Here is a 16658-nt window from a genome sequence, read left to right as displayed (position 1 = left end):
TAGGTTGGTTTATGTGAAACGAAGAAACCACCTTCGGCAGAAATTGTTGACGAGTCCTCAATTCCGCTCTATACGAATGAAAGATCAAATATGGGCTCTTGTAAAGACAAGGCCGCCAACTCGGACACTCGTCTGGCAGACGCCAGAGCCAAAAGCATGACCACTTTCCAAGTGAGAAACTTTAACTCAACCTTACGCAAAGGCTCAAACCAGTGAGACATAAACTGCAACACCACTTCAAGATCCCACGGTGCCACGGGTGGCACAAATGGAGGATGGATATGCAGCACTCCCTTCAAGAAAGTCTGAACCTCAGGAAGGACGGCCAATTCCTTTTGAAAGAAAATAGATAAAGCCGAAATCTGCACTTTGACGGAACCCAATTTCAGGCCTGCATCCACGCCTGCCTGCAAAAATGGAGGAAACGACCCAAGTGAAACTTCTCCGCAGGAGCTGCTTTGGTTTCACACCACAACACATACTTTCTACAAATACGGTGATAATGTTTCACCGTGACCGCCTTCCTAGCCTTAAGGAGAGTGGGGATGACCTCCCCGGGAATACCCTTCTGAGCTAAAATCTGGCGTTCAACTTCCACGCCGTCAAACGCAGCCGCGGTAAGTCCAGAAACAGGCAGGGCCCCTGTAGTAACAGGTCCTCTCTTAGAGGAAGCGGCCAGGGATCTTCCACTAGTAATTCCTGAAGATCCGGATACCAGGCCCTCCGTGGCCAATCTGGAGCGACGAGTATTGCCCGAACCCTTGTTCGTCTTATGATGCTCAACACCTTTGGAATGAGAGGAAGCGGAGGGAAAACATACACCAACTGAAACACCCACGGAATTACCAGGGCGTCCACCGCACAGGCTTGGGGGTCCCTTGACCTGGAACAATACTTCAGAAGTTTCTTGTTGAGGCGAGACGCCATCATGTCTATCAGAGGAGTTCCCCAACGCCTTGTCACTTCTGCAAATACTTCTTGATGAAGCGCCCACTCTCCTGGATGGAGATCGTGTCTGCTGAGAAAGTCTGCTTCCCAGTTGTCTACGCACGGGAGGAAGACTGCTGACAGAGCGCTCACGTGCTGTTCCGCCCAGCGGAGAATTCTTGTGGCTTCCGCCATTGCCGCCCTGCTCCTTGTTCCGCCTTGGCGGTTTACGTACGCCACCGCTGTTATGTTGTCCGACTGGATCCGGACAGGGAGACTCTGAAGAAAGCTCTTCGCTTGAAGGAGGCCGTTGTAAATGGCTCTTAACTCAAGAACATTTATGTGGAGAGAAGATTCCTGGCTTGACCATTTTCCCTGGAAATTTCTTCCCTGCGCCCCAGCCTCGGAGACTTGCATCTGTGGTCAGCAGGACCCAGTCCTGGATTCCGAAACGGCATCCCTCTAGAAGGTGAGAGCCTTGCAGCCACCACAGGAGAGAGATCCTGGCCCTGGAAGATAGACTTATTTTCCGGTGCATGTGTAGGTAAGACCCGGACCATTTGTACAGCAGGTCCCACTGAAACACCCTGGCATGAAACCTGCCAAACGGAATGGCTTCGTAAGCCGCCACCATCTTCCCTAGCACTCGAGTGCATTGATGAATCATCACTCTTGTCGGTCTCAAAAGCTCCTTGACCATGGTCTGCATTTCTAGAGCTTTGTCCTCCGGAAGAAACACTCTCTGAAGCTCCGTGTCTAGGATCATGCCCAGGAAGGGCAGCCGAGTCGTCGGAATCAACTGAGACTTTGGCAAATATAAAATCCAACCGTGATGTTGCAGAACAGTCAGGGAGAGTTCCACATTCTTTAACAATTGTTTCTTTGACCTCGCCTTTATCAGGAGATCGTCCAAGTACGGGATAATTGTGACCCCTCGCTTGCGAAGGAGTACCATAATTTCTGCCATAACCTTGGTGAAAACCTTCGGGGCCGTGGAAAGCCCAAACGGCAACGTCTGAAATTGGTAATGACAAACCTGCACCGCAAATCTCAGGAAGGCCTGAAGCGGAGGATATATCGGGACGTGTAAGTAGGCATCCTTTATGTCGACTGACGCCATAAAATCCCCCCCTTCTAAGCTGGAGATCACAGCTCTAAGAGATTCCATCTTGAACTTGAAAGTTTTTAAGTATGGATTGAGGGATTTTAGGTTCAGAATCGGTCTGACCGAACCGTCCGGCTTCGGTACGACAAAGAGGCTCGAATAGAACCCTTTCCCCCGTTGGGACGGGGGAACGGGGACAACGACCCTCTGTTGACAAAACTTTTGTATCTCAGCATTTACCCCTTCTCTTTCTGGAAGAGAAACTGGCAAGGCCGATTTGAAAAAGCGGCGGGGGGGGGGGGGGGGGGGGGGGGGGGGGGCATCTCCTGAAACTCCAGCTTGTACCCTTGGGACACTATGTCTAAGACCCAAGTATCCAGGGCTGATTGAAACCAGACCTGACTGAAGATTCGGAGACGGCCCCCCACTGGGACGGACTCCATCGCATGACGCTGGGGCTCCCCTGCGGGACTTGGTGGAGGCGGGGGAGGACTTTTGGTCCTGGGTGCCTGACACTGCAGGCGACTTTTTTCCCCTTCTTCTACCCTTTGAGACGAGGAAGGACGAGCCCTTACCTCGTTTGTATTTATTAGGCTAAAAGGACTGCATCTGCTGATGGGGCCCCTTTTTCTGTTGAGTGGGAACATAAGGAAGAAAAGATGACTTACCCGCAGTAGCGGTAGACACCAGGTCAGCAAGGCCATCACCAAACAAGACACTACCTTTGAAGGGGAGAGCTTCCATATTTTTCCTGGAGTCGGCATCAGCATTCCATTGATGGATCCACAGCGTTGGTGAGCTGTGCAGCTAAGCCCCGCCCCTTCCCGACGCGCTTCAGTCCCGCTCAAATTTGAAATATTTATACTGGCGGGGGTATTACATACGGTGCCCATGCACCGAATATGCCTTTAGCCAGTCCTAATGACCTCAGTAACTGCTGCCCAGGGTGCTCCCCACCAGCGCCCTGCACCCTGTAAGTGCCGTTGGTGATGTGTGTGGGAGCATGGAGCGCAGCGCTACCGCTGCGCTGTACCTCAGTTACTGAAGTCTTCTGCCGTCTGAAGTCTTCGGTTCTTCTAATACTCACCCGGCTTCTGTCTTCTGTGAGGGGGGTGACGGCGCGGCTCCGGGAACAAGCAGCTAGGCGAACCAAGTGATCGAACCCTCTGGAGCTAATGGTGTCCAGTAGCCTAAGAAGCAGAGTCTTTAACTAAGAAGAAGTAGGTCTCCCCTCGATGCAGGGAGCCTGTAGCCAGCAGGTCTCCCTGAAAATTTAAAACCTAACAAAAGTCTTTCTAGAGAAACTCAGTAGAGCTCCCCTAGTGTGTGTCCAGTCACTCCTGGGCACAAAGTCTAACTGAGGTCTGGGGGAGGGGCATAGAGGGAGGAGCCAGTTCACACCCAGTCAAAATCTTTTTGGTGTGCCCAAGCTCCTGCGGATCCAGTCTATACCCCACGGTCCTTTTGGAGTCCCCAGCATCCTCCAGGACGTAAGAGAAATAAATAAATATATATATATATATACACACACACACACACATACATATACACACACTGCTCAAAAAAATAAAGGGAACACTTAAACAACACATTCTAGATCTGAATGAATGAAATATTCTTATTAAATACTTTGTTCTTTACATTGTTGATTGTGCGGACAACAAAATCACACAAAAATTATCAATGGAAATCAAATTTATTAACCAATGGAGGTCTGGATTTGGAGTCACACTCAAAATTAAAGTGGAAAAACACACTACAGGCTGATCCAACTTTGATGTAATGTCCTTAAAACAAGTCAAAATGAGGCTCAGTAGTGTGTGTGGCCTCCACGTGCCTGTATGACCTCCCTACAACGCCTGGGCATGCTCCGGATGAGGTGGTGGATGGTCTCCTGAGGGATCTCCTCCCAGACATGGACTAAAGCATCCGCCAACTCCTGGACAGTCTGTGGTGCAACGTGGCGTTGGTGGATGGAGCGAGACATGATGTCCCAGATGTGCTCAATAGGATTCAGGTCTGAGGAACGGGCGGGCCAGTCTATAGCATCAATGCCTTCGTCTTGCAGGAACTGCTGACACACTCCAGCCACATGAGGTCTAGCATTGTCTTGCATTAGGAGGAACCCAGGGCCAACCGCACCAGCATATGGTCTCACAAGGGGTCTGAGGATCTCATCTCGGTACCTAATGGCAGTAAGGCTACCTCTGGCGAGCACATGGAGGGCTGTGCGGCCCCCCAAATAAATGCCACCCCACACCATTACTGACCCACTGCCAAACCGGTCATGCTGGAGGATGTTGCAGGCAGCAGAATGTTCTCCTTGATGTCTCCAGACTATGTCACGCCTGTCACATGTGCTAAGTGAGAACCTGCTTTCATCTGTGAAGAGCACAGGGTGCCAGTGGCGAATTTGCCAATCTTGGTGTTCTCTGGCAAATGCCAAACGTCCTGCACGGTGTTGGGCTGTAAGCACAACTAACCTGTGGACGTCGGGCCCTCATACCACCCTCATGGAGTCTGTTTCTGATCGTTTGAGTAGACACATGCACATTTGTGGCTTGCTGGAGGTCATTTTGCAGGGTTCTGGCAGTGCTCCTCCTGTTCCTCCTTGCACAAAGGCGGAGGTAGCGGTCCTGCTGCTGGGTTTTTGCCCTCCTACGGCCTCCTCCACGTCTCCTGATGTGCTGGCCTGTCTCCTGGTAGCGCCTCCATGCTCTGGACACTACGCTGACAGACACAGCAAACCTTCTTGCCACAGCTCGCATTGATGTGGCATCCTGGATGAGCTGCACTACCTGAGCCACTTGTGTGGGTTGTAGACTCCGTCTCATGCTACCACTAGAGTGAAAGCACCGCCAGCTTTCAAAAGTGACCAAAACATCAGCCAGAAAGCATAGGAGCTGAGAAGTGGTCTGTGGTCACCACCTGCAGAACAACTCCTTTATTGGGGGTGTCTTGCTAATTACCTATAATTTCCACCTGTTGTCTATTCCATTTGCACAACAGCATGTGAAATTGATTGTCAATCAGTGTTGCTTCCTAAGTGGACAGTTTGATTTCACAGAAGTGTGATTGACTTGGAGTTACATTGTGTTCCCTTTATTTTTTTGAGCAGTATATATACATACATACATACATACATACATACACACACACACAGGTTGAGTATCCCATATCCAAATATCCGAAATACGGAATATTCCGAAATACGGACTTTTTGAGTGAGAGTGAGATAGTGAAACTTTAGTTTTTTGACAGCTCAATGTATACAAACTTTGTTTAATACACACAGTTATTAAAAATATTGTATTGAATGACCTTCAGGCTGTGTGTATAAGGTGTATATGAAACAAATGAATTGTGTGAATGTAGATACACTTTGTTTAATGCACAAAGTTATAAAAAATATTGGCTAAAATGACCTTCAGGCTGTGTGTATAAGGTGTATATGAAACATAAATGCATTCTGTGCTTAGATTTAGGTCCCATCACCATGATATCTCATTATGGTATGCAATTATTCCAAAATACGGAAAAATCAGATATCCAAAATACTTCTGGTCCCAAGCATTTTGGATAAGGGATACTCAACCTGTATATGTATGTATATATGTATGTATATATATATATATATATATATATATATATATATATATATATATATATATATATATATATATACACATACACACAGTACATGTGACCTCATACAATGTCGCTGCGATTCTTACACCCCGCTATGCCATTCACTTCAATGGGAGCTGTGTGCTCAAGTACCTGCCTCCCATTGAGTTTAATGCTATACGCAGCGAGAATGTAGTGGGACACATCCGTACATACACACCCATATATATATTTATTCCCAACTATATGTATACACATCCACACTAAGGGCAGAATAACCCCGTTAATTTAAACTTGGGTGAAAGAGAGAGATAGCCTCAAGCTTTAACACCTGGGGCTATTAAATTAGAGCCCCTTTTTCTCACCCGTTAAATGAACTGCTTTCAGGCGTTAACATATAGGGGGAGATTCAGTTGTTTGAAAAGTCAGTTGGGTGTCTGTTTTTTCCTATCTAATAGACAGGAAAAAACAGACACCCAACCGACTTTTCAAACAATTGAATATCCCCCATAGAATCTGGGAAAAGTTCCCAGACCTGTGTGTTAACACTGTCTTTACGACCTCTGTTTCAGATTCGTCTCCACTAATCTTTTGTGACCCTGAACTCTGAGGGGATCACACTGTTTCTGTTGTCTATTAGTTGTGGTGCTGTCAATATATGAAGTTGGTCACGATCTATCTATAGCAGGCTTTCCCAACCACGGTCCTCAAGGCACACCAACAGTGCAGGTTTTAGTGATATCCAGGCTGCAGCACAGATGGTTAAATCAAAATAAGTGAACTACTAATTAAGTCACCTGTGCTGAAGCCTGGATATCACTAAAACATGCACTGTTAGTGTGCCTTGAGGACCGTGGTTGGGAAAGCCTGATCTATAGAGTCAGGGTTAAACATCCCCTATACCTAAGATCGGTCACCAAGTAGACCATATTTTGAATCATTCTTTGGATTCCGTCTAAACATGGAATATTGCCAGTAAGTTACTTACTACAAGTAACTCGGTTTTACACTTTTTCTTACCGATACACACAGCGATATATATGCTTCTTCAGGATCCTTATAAATTACTTGGCATTTGAGTTTATACCCCTGAGGAAGTCCCAGAAGGGACGAAACGCGTTGGTTTGTCTCAATCATATATTTCCATCTATGCTACATGCTGATAAAGGGTTTTCTCAAGCATTTATCGCCACCTATGCTACATGCTGATAAACTGTTTCATGAATTGAATACCAATCAGATAAGACTTGGAACTTCATTTCCGTGATATTGTATTGGTGTTATATTTTATGTATACAATAAATACTAAAAACTGATTTTTAATAAAGTTGTTTTTATGCCAATTATGATTTAACATGAGGAACAGTACTATTGATTAGCGCCCTCAGATCTTTTTTGTTATTTGCTATCTTTGGACCTAGTCTAACAGGAGGTTCTTCTTGAGGTGCAGCTTATATCTTTTTCACTAAGCGCCCTAGGGTAACCCTTGTATTATAAAAATAAATAAATAATTCAGTGGTCTGGTTACAGACAGGCATGTGTGAGCAGCCCTTCCTATACTCACTAAGGAGCAAGGTAATGAAAAGTGGTCTTATGGATACCTTGCTCCTCAGTAGCATTATTTCTAAACGTCTTTTTACTACAGTATAAGCACTTGACTCATTAAAAAAAAAAACTGATAGATAGATATCTATCTATCTTAATGTTGTAGTTAAGAGATGCAACAACACGATCTTCTGAATAAACGGTTATATCTAGAGTTCACTACAGATTTAATTGAATGTTTTATTTGTGTGTAAAAAGTACATAGTAAAACTATACACTGCTGCTCTTGGTGGGCTTTAAATTCTCCTACACCTCCCGCCCTGGCAGAAAGGTGATGTGGGTATTCTCTCTACCCTCAATCACGTATAAAGTAAATCCCAATTAGCCTATGCATCTTTCTCCTTGTTTGAAGTCCATTCTATGTGCCTATATGACCCTATTCATCTATGAGTAGAGGTCACCTGACCACGTTACCTCTTCACCTTTCTTGATGACTTTGCCACCTGCTCACCCCCACCCCTTTGCCTTCTCTGATCTCCACATCCCCATTGATAATTCCAGATTCTGCTGCTTCTGAGCTTCTATTTAATAAAGGTCACTTCTGAATTACACATGTTCTGTTGCTAGTTCTTACTACAATCATCACACTCTGATCTCTTCTTTACCTACCATTGAGATATCTGATTATTCCAAAGTCTTCTTCCTCTTTTTGAACATAACCTCATTTCCCTTTCCTTCCGTCGTTCCACCGCCTCCTCTTCCAAGTTAACTCTCAATCAGCACAGCCTCGATGCCCTTGATACAGACTCTTTTTCTGTATGCCTTGAAATCTTCAGTGCCCCCCTCTTTGTCTACCCTACCTCAACAAGGCTACCACCCTCTATAACTGTACCCTTCTACCCCGGGCCCTGTTGCTCTGGAAGTACTTTCAATCTCTGACTTGTTCTCACCCCACAGTGCTGGAAGATCTTTAGGGAAGTGGTCATTCTGGAATTACAGAATGACCATTCCCTCCAAAACCCCTCCCAGCACTAAGGAACAGAACTGGGAAAAATCTCATACACTTTGACTTCCTTCACTTCAAATTCCTATTGCAGCCAGCCCTCCTCCCTACTAACCTTGACTTTGCCGATTACTTTTCCTCCAAAATCCCTCAGTATACACTTCCTTTCAAAATCGTTCTCCTCCTCCTGCAGGGCAACCTATCCTTTCCTTCTCCCTCACCAGCGGTTATGAAGTCCACTCCATCTCATCTACTTCCACAATCACCTGCCCCCTCGATCCCATTCCCACGCACTTTTTCTTGATACTTACTCTCACCTCTTTAACCTATTTTTCCACTGACCCTGAACTCTCCTTTTTTAAACAAGCCCTTGGGCGGGATGTAATGAAGTCCGAGTTTAGCAGCCGTGCATGATGAGTGCCGAACTCAGACTTTTTAGGCCTTGTAAATGATTGCCCGTCACGGTCCGGCGGGAGACTGTGCAGGGGAGCCAGCTCTTACCTGTCCGGTCCCTTTGGAGAGGTCCAGCAGGTGCGGGCTGCTGGCGCCGGGCAGGGTGTGCTGGGAGGACAGGCAGGGGCACTGGTTGGCAGCTCAGCACACTGGCAGCATGTCCCTCCGGCACGGGTTAGCAGTGCTGCTGTGGAGCCAGGGCTTCTATGAACAGGCTGGGCTGTGTTCCGGTGGCCATCTTGGATGTGGGCAAAAAGCCCGTCTTGCCCACACTTCACCAATTTATCACTTTCCTGTGGCCAATTAGCTCTGAGCAGCTGCTATAATACAGGAAGGCCTGGAGGAGGGAATTTGCCAGTGCAACGTCTTTCACAGTATCTGTGAAGCTAGTTCTCTGTGCTCCCGCAGCGTCTCCAGTGTCAGGTTCTTGTTACAGCAAATTACCCAAGCCTCCTGATATAGCCTTACGCAGACTGCCGACTCTGTTCCCGTGTCCTACCTAGCTACCTGTTCCGGACGCCGCAGTAACCAGTCTTCGGAATTCCTCCTTTAAAGTACTGGGTCACGGTTCTGGTATCCTCAGCCACCCGCTAACCTACAGTAGTATCTCTATTCAACGGTCTTTGGCGAACTCTGTTAAACTACTCCAAGTAATAAATGCGCAAGACCTTCATCCATCCCGCTCGTATGTTATTCAGAGATCCAAGTGCACCAGAATCATCTTCCCCAAATCCAGATCCACAAGAATCCTCAGACGTGACAGCCCCTTTAAAAAAAACGTTCGGTCAGCATCCCGCACGGCCGCTGAAATTGGACTTCATTACATCCCAGTCATATTTATTACCAGTTATTTATATAGCGCACACATATTTCGCAGCACTTTACAGAGAATATTTGGCTATTCACATCAGTCCCTGTCCCAGTGGAGCTTACAATCTATATTCCTTACCACATGTATACACACACACACTTTCATGATAGGTTAATTGGCTCCCAACAAAATTAACCCTATCAGCATATTTTTGGATTGTGGGAGGAAACCGGAGTAACACCACGCAAGTACGGGGAGAATATACAAACTCAACACAGTTAGGGCCATGGTGGGAATCGAACCCATGACCTCAGTGCTGTGAGGCAGTAATGCTAACCATTACACCATCCGTACTGCCATAGGAAAAAAAAACACCTCTCAATCCTGTCTTGTTAACTACCACCCCATACCTCCAAGCTTTTGTCATTTCCATTTTTCTTCTTCACCTATTTGCCTTTTGACATAGTTGACCATCTTCTGCTTTTTCAAATCCTCCACGCTCTTGGCCTCAGTAACACTGTATTCTATAGTGTCTCCTATGATCTCTTTAACTTCTCCTTCTCTGCTTCAACAATACTGCATTTCTCCCTTTCTCCCTTCTCCTGTTGGTCTTGATCCTTGGTCCCCTCTCTCTACATCTCTTGCCTTGGAGAACAAGGTGCATGTACAAAGAAGCACCAGGATTATATCAAAGGGTGGTCATAATGCTGAAGACCAAGTATGTGACAGCCTAGTTAGCAACATCTGGCACAGATCTATATATGTAAATGCTCCATTTATTATGTGCGTTATTTCTTCCTCACAGAAGAAAATGGATAACTCTACACGATCATGCACCCATTTCTTTTTAACTTAAATTATTGGATTAATTTCCTGTATACAGACACTGAAAGCCTTAATGTACAAATATCTATGAATGTATCACCTCAACTAACACAGAATATGTACCAAATCGCCTCACCTTGCATTTATGTGACATCACAAAAGAAGGCACCAGCAGAATCAAGCACTTCAGGCCCATGAAGAAAAACTTCACAACAAAATCTGTTATGCCCACAACCCACAGAGCATCCCAGAATTGCAGAGGTCCAAGAGTTGGGTTCATGAAAATCAAGCTGCAGAAATAGACAGATTATTACCGTTAACTTAAATTTCCTGAAAATCTCAATAGCATCAGGTAAGTCCTTAACCAGCCTGTAGAGACAGAAAGTAGAAACACCCCATGAAGGTAAATAGTGCTATCTGCATACTCCTCCCTAGTTGTCATACTATATAAAACTTACCCTATTGTATTTTCAAACCAACAAATGCATAGCCTAAAATGAGATTCCAGGGAATACTAAATTGTCCTATAGTGCATAGAATTATACTTGGATTCCTGATACAGCTATAAGGTTTGAGTTTTATGTACCAGACATATAGTGTCAATTAGAAATGTAGTCTAATTATGTAAAATGGGATACATCTTGTGGACAATCACAACTGCAGACATTAGTCACACACATCTCCACTTGTGACTGTGTGGCAACTGGGCGTGGGCAGAAATACAGGCTATTCAGAGTTGAGAGTATGCAGGTCCATCTGATTTCAGATAGATATCTTGCATCAGGTGTAGGCCTGGTACAAATGAATGCCAGATAGTAATGACTGCTGCTTTCACAAGTGGATAGATAAGGGTGGTGAGGCCACATAATTTTGGTCAACTATGAACCTGCATTTATTTCCAAGCATGCAAGGAACCCTACATCAGCTCCTTAATTTCCTACAAATGGGAATGTATGCAAATGATTATTTGAGTGGCCACCCATAGGCGCAGCAATAGGGATCCACTGTTACTACTGCTGGAGCCATGCATCTGGATTACAAGGTGACTGGTCAATACTCTTAGTCGTAATTAGGTATTCTGCCATGATTTTCGTGTACAAACCATTATGTTAAGTCTCGAGCGGTAATGGCTTTAGTCTTCAAAATTCCTGAGAAAACAGGAAGTTTCTTATAGCAGCTTTCCATATTCCTATGAGAGGAAAGAAAGACACCAACAAGAGGGAGACGTCCCACTGTAAATCTTCTTGAAGTGTTTCTTTTCATGTCTTTAGTTGTTGACTAAGGTGTTAACCCATACTCAGTACAGTGCTCCGAAAACCTCAATTGTATATTCATATGAATGAGAAAAAATCCTTTTATACCTATAAAATGGTGCAATGTTTCTAAGAAAAAATACTTAAAATGTAATCGAAGGACTGGTAATTTGTAGAATTACCCATAGTCAACAAAACAACACAGCAGTAGTAAAATAGTGAGAGGTAATGTGGTGAGAAATAAAGTAGTGAGAGGTAACATGGTGAGAAAAAGTAGTAAGAGGTAAAGTAGTGAGAAGTGAAGGTGGGTAAATGAGTTACACTGAAACACACACAAAAGGAATGAAAGGAAATATGAAATTATGTGTTAACCTGTGTTGCTCCTGAGGCTGATTTTCAGCAGCTTCTCTCACTAACCTAACTATCTTCACTTTTTTTTTTTACTATATATTTTTTCACTAGAGTGTTGCCCTGGGGTCACTGCTTGGGTTTGAAGTGTCCTGCGCACTGGACTTTTACCCCTCTATATGTTAGGGACTTGCCAGATTAATGAGGTCACCTGGATGCTGGTAGTGAAGCAGTTATAAATGGCCATAACTATGCAAAGAACCTCACTCAAAATGCAAAATTTAATTGCAATGATTATTATTATTAATCAATTGGTAGTGTTTTAATTGTGCACCTTGTCTTTGTATGTCTATTGTTATGTATATGAAAGTATTTTTGTACTGAAAGCAATGGCTACAATCATGCACATTTCAATAAAAAAAAAAAAAAAAAAAAAAAAAGTACATCATTGAGTAACATTTTCTAAAATTATTTTGGAGAAGGAATCCCTGTTACGTACCTGTAATAAAGTGCCTGAGAAGAAAAGGTGTAATACAAAAGGACTGATGAACCTGCCAAGAATAATAGGATCCAAATGCATTGCAATTTAGAACACTTATCCTGCAATAAAAGGGGGGAAAAAAGATCATCTATGGAATTAAACAATGTTTTCCAAACCATTATTTACAGTTTCTTATATAGCGCAGCATATTCCGTTGCGCTTTACAATTGGAAATAACAATGATATAACAAAAGTGGGTAATAACAAACAGTCAGAGGTAGGAAGGCCCTGCTCGCAAGCTTACCATCTATAGGGAAATAGGCAAGTATATACAAGGATAGTTGCTATCTATTGCATAGTTGTCCACCAGATTCCAAAGGTTCTTGGTGGGCTGTATGATATGGGGTTGAGAGGAAGGGAAAGTGAAGAATGAGAAGACATGTGAGGATATGTGTGGACTGTGCAGTGTGGATGCAATTTGACAGGAAGGTTTCTAAAAGTTATGTGGGCGGTTCTGTAATTTGATATGCTTGCCTGAAGAGGTGAGTTTTCAGGGAACGCTTGAAGGTTTGGAGACTAGAGGAGTCTTCTTGTACGTGGTAGAGCATTCCACAGAGTGGGTGCAGCCCGATGCAAGTCCTGCAATCGTGAGTGGGAGCGAGTAATGAGTGTGGATGAGAGACGCAGGTCTTGTGAAGAGCAAAGAGGTTGGTTTGGGAGATATTTTGAGATAAGCGAAGGGATGTACGTTGGTGTAGTTTGGTTAATGGCCTTGTAAGTGAAAGTATTTTATATTGAATACGGTAGAACACAGGTAACCAATTGAGGGACTGACAGAGTGGATCTGCAGACTATGAACGTCTAGCGAGGAAGATTAGCCTCGCAGCTGCATACAGAATGGATTGTAGTGGTGAGAGTTTTGTTTTGGGAAGACCAGTTAGGAGACTATTGCAATAATCAATGCAGGAGATAATGAGAGCATGGATTACAGTTTTAGCAGTGTCCTGTGTAAGGTATGGTTTTGGATATTTGTTTTAGATGCATGTAACATGATTTTGAGACAGATTGAATCTGGGGAACAAAGGATAGATCAGAGTCAAGGATGACACCTAGGCAGCGAGCTTGTGGGGTAGAGTAGATTGTCAAGTTTTCAACAGTGATAGAGATATCAGGTTGGTACCTACTATTACTACTAGAAATATAAAGTTTGAGGTGGCGAGAGGTCATCCAAGATGAAATGGCAGAAAGGCATTCAGTGACACGCCCCAGTACAGATAGGGACAAATCAGGGGAGGACAGGTAGATTTGAGTATCATCAACGTACAGATGATACTGAAATCCAAAAGAGCCGATTAGTTTACCAAGAAATGAGGTATAGATAGAGAAAAGCAGAGGACCCAAGACTGAGCCTTGCGATACTCCAAATGAAAGAGGTAGCGAAGAGGAGGTAGATTCAAAGAAGCGAACACTGAAGGAGCAATTAGATAGGTAGGACAGGAACCAAGAAAGGACTGTGTCTTTAAGACCTAGGGATTGTAGTGCTTGTATGAGAAGAGAGTGGTCAACAGTGTCAAAGGCAGCAGATAGATCTAGAAGAATAAAGTAGTGAGTAATGGCCTTTAGACTTCGTAGTGACCAAATCATTAACCACTTTAGTCAGTGCTGTCTCTGTGGAGTGTTGGGAACGGAAGCCTGACTGAAGTGGGTCGAATAAATTGTGTGAGTTAAGAAAGTGTTTGCGAGTCGAGTCTAGGCAAGTCTCTCAAGTAGCTTAGGGAGACAAGGGAGCTGAGAGATAGGGCGGTAGTTCGAGAGAGTGTTAGGGTCAGAATTTTGTTTTTTCAAAATGGGAGCAATCACTGCATGCTTGAAGAGTGGAGGAAATATACCGGGGGGAAGGGGGGAGGGAGAGAGAGAGGGGGAGAGAGAGGGGGGGGGGGGGGGAGAGAGATTGCAGATGTTAGTTAAGGTAGGGATGAGCACCGGAGACAGCGATTTACTTATTTGTGAGGGTAAAGGATCAAGAGGAGAGGTGGTAGAGAAGCAGGATCAGAAGAGTGATGATACTTCATCTTCATTTGTGGGATCAAATGAAGAGAGTGCCAGAGGGTTCAGGTAAAGAACTGAGCAGATCACTGGCTGCCAAAGAGCATACCATTTAATCTGGGATCTTATCAATCTTCTCTTTGAAGTAGGAAGCAAGATCCTGTGCCTTGATAGTGGCAAGTGGGGTAGGTGAGGGAGGATTCAGAAGTGATTTAAAATGTATTAAAGAGCTGTTTGGGGTTACAGGCTTGAGCAGAGATAAGAGTTTGGAAATATGTTTGTTTGGAAGTGTCCAGGGCATTTCTATAAGAGTGGTAGACAGTCTTATATGTGAGGAAGTCACTTGAAATTCGAGATTTACACCACTGACGTTCAAGTTTACGTGTGAGTTTTTGTAGTTGTCTTGTTAATTTAGAGTGCCATGGTCGACATCTAGGCCTACGTGGCGTGATAGGTAGCTGGCGCCACTTCATCAAGGGCTAGTTCTAGAGTCTGGTTCAGGTTTGATACATCCATCTCAGGAGAGGTGAATTCAGAAATAGGTGAAAGCAGTTGTTGGAGTGAGGTGGTAAATTCTTGAAGATTAATTGTGTTAATATTTCTGCGGGTTTGAGGAGGATTGGAGGACTTCAGCAACACAGAGTTTGAATTAACAGAGGAGAGCATGCAGGTGATAAGGTTGTGATCTGAGGTGGGGGAAAGGAGTGTTAGTGAGTTCAAAAACGGAGCATAGTCTGGTGGAGACGCCAAGAGAGGAGGTTAGGGAGAGTAGTTTGGAGGTGTGAGCAGCAGATTTTGGACAATCAATAGCAATATTGAAATCACCCATGATAAAGGTGGAGATGTCAGAGGATAGGAGATGAGGGAGCCAGGCCGGAAAATCTTCCAGAAATTGTTTGGGATGCCCAGGTAGGTGATGGATAGCTGCAACATGCAGAGAGAAAAGAGAGTAAACCCTAATAGAATGTGCTTCAAATGATGTAAATGTGAGTGATGGAGCCTGTGGTAGAACAGTGTATGCGAAAGATTGGGAAAGTAAAAGTCCAATTCCTTCTCCTTTATGGTTACCAGGCCTGGAGGTGTGTGTAAAGTGGAGACCACCATGTGCCAGTGCTGCAGGGGAGGCTGTGTCTGATTGTGTGATCCAGGTTTCTGTTATAGCCAGCAGATTGAAGCTGTTAGATATTAAGAGGTCATGCATGGATGTTAATTTGTTACAAACAGAGCGTGAATTCCATAAGGCACATTTTAGTGATCTGGAGGATGATGGAAGACATGTGATGTTTATGAGGTTAGCTGGATCTCTATGTTGCTGTGAATCAGGTGAATGTGAGCGACGCAAATGGCCGAGTCCTGGATTTGGTGAAATGTCACCAGCTATCAGAAGCATAAGAGAGATAAATGTGGGTGTCAGGGATTTGTGAAAGTTTTTTATGGTGAGAGGTTGTATATGTTATTGTCAGTGAGTATAGGGAAGTAAAAAGCTCATGAGTGCTAATAAGAGGGCAGTGAATAATTGAGGGGGCAACATGTACAGAGGGGCGAGTTGCTGGGATTGATTAATGTAATGGTCTTTATGAATACTACATGAAGAGCAATGTGGAAAATCAATTTGTGGTACATAGTTCTTTTGAGATTAAACCAGAGTTATCTAGGCTGAGAGTGTAAGGTTTCACTTGTTAGAGTTAAAAGTTCTTATGCCTATTTACTGGTGTTGTTCCGCTGTATGTTAACTGAGCATGAAATGACAAACAAGTATGTACAGTCACATGCAAATCACAATGTAACTGGTTTTATACAAAATTGGTGGCATTCTGTTCTTAGAGGTCATGAGGATTATAATTGGAAAGATATATACATAAGCTTAAATGCACAGATAATTTTGATTTCGATATGAATATCGTGCAGTGAGATCTGCCAATGTGTAGGGCCCTTTAGAGCTATAATTGCAGATAATTTTTAACTCTGGGGTGCGAATATTAATGTAACCAGTTAATAAAAAAATAAAAAACACACACATTATATATATATATATATATATATATATATATATATATATATATATATATATATATATAAAAAATATATATATATATATATATATGTTTATTTTTATCAACATGCAATGTGAATGAACAGAAGAGAAATCTAAATCATCGTCCACCAGATATGTCTATGAACAATGTTATTCAGACATATCAAGGTAAACTTGCTAAAGGTGGAAGTTTTTTTAG

At 43.8% G+C, this 16658-nt stretch overlaps 1 protein-coding gene across 1 annotated transcript in view; it reads right to left on the bottom strand.

The window, feature by feature from the left end:
- The window catches only part of RNFT1 (ring finger protein, transmembrane 1), an 82065-nt gene that overhangs the window by 24024 nt on the left and 41383 nt on the right, over positions 1-16658 (bottom strand). The window contains exons 4-5 of the mRNA XM_063954036.1: positions 12397-12497; positions 10433-10586 (exon numbers count right to left, since the gene is read on the bottom strand). Coding sequence (XP_063810106.1) covers positions 10433-10586; positions 12397-12497 — 255 coding nt within the window. The remainder of the gene's footprint in view (positions 1-10432; positions 10587-12396; positions 12498-16658) is intronic.

Source organism: Pseudophryne corroboree, chromosome 2 (assembly GCF_028390025.1).
Source record: "Pseudophryne corroboree isolate aPseCor3 chromosome 2, aPseCor3.hap2, whole genome shotgun sequence".
NCBI lineage: Eukaryota > Metazoa > Chordata > Amphibia > Anura > Myobatrachidae > Pseudophryne > Pseudophryne corroboree.
This window is presented reverse-complemented; position numbering and strand designations above follow the sequence as displayed.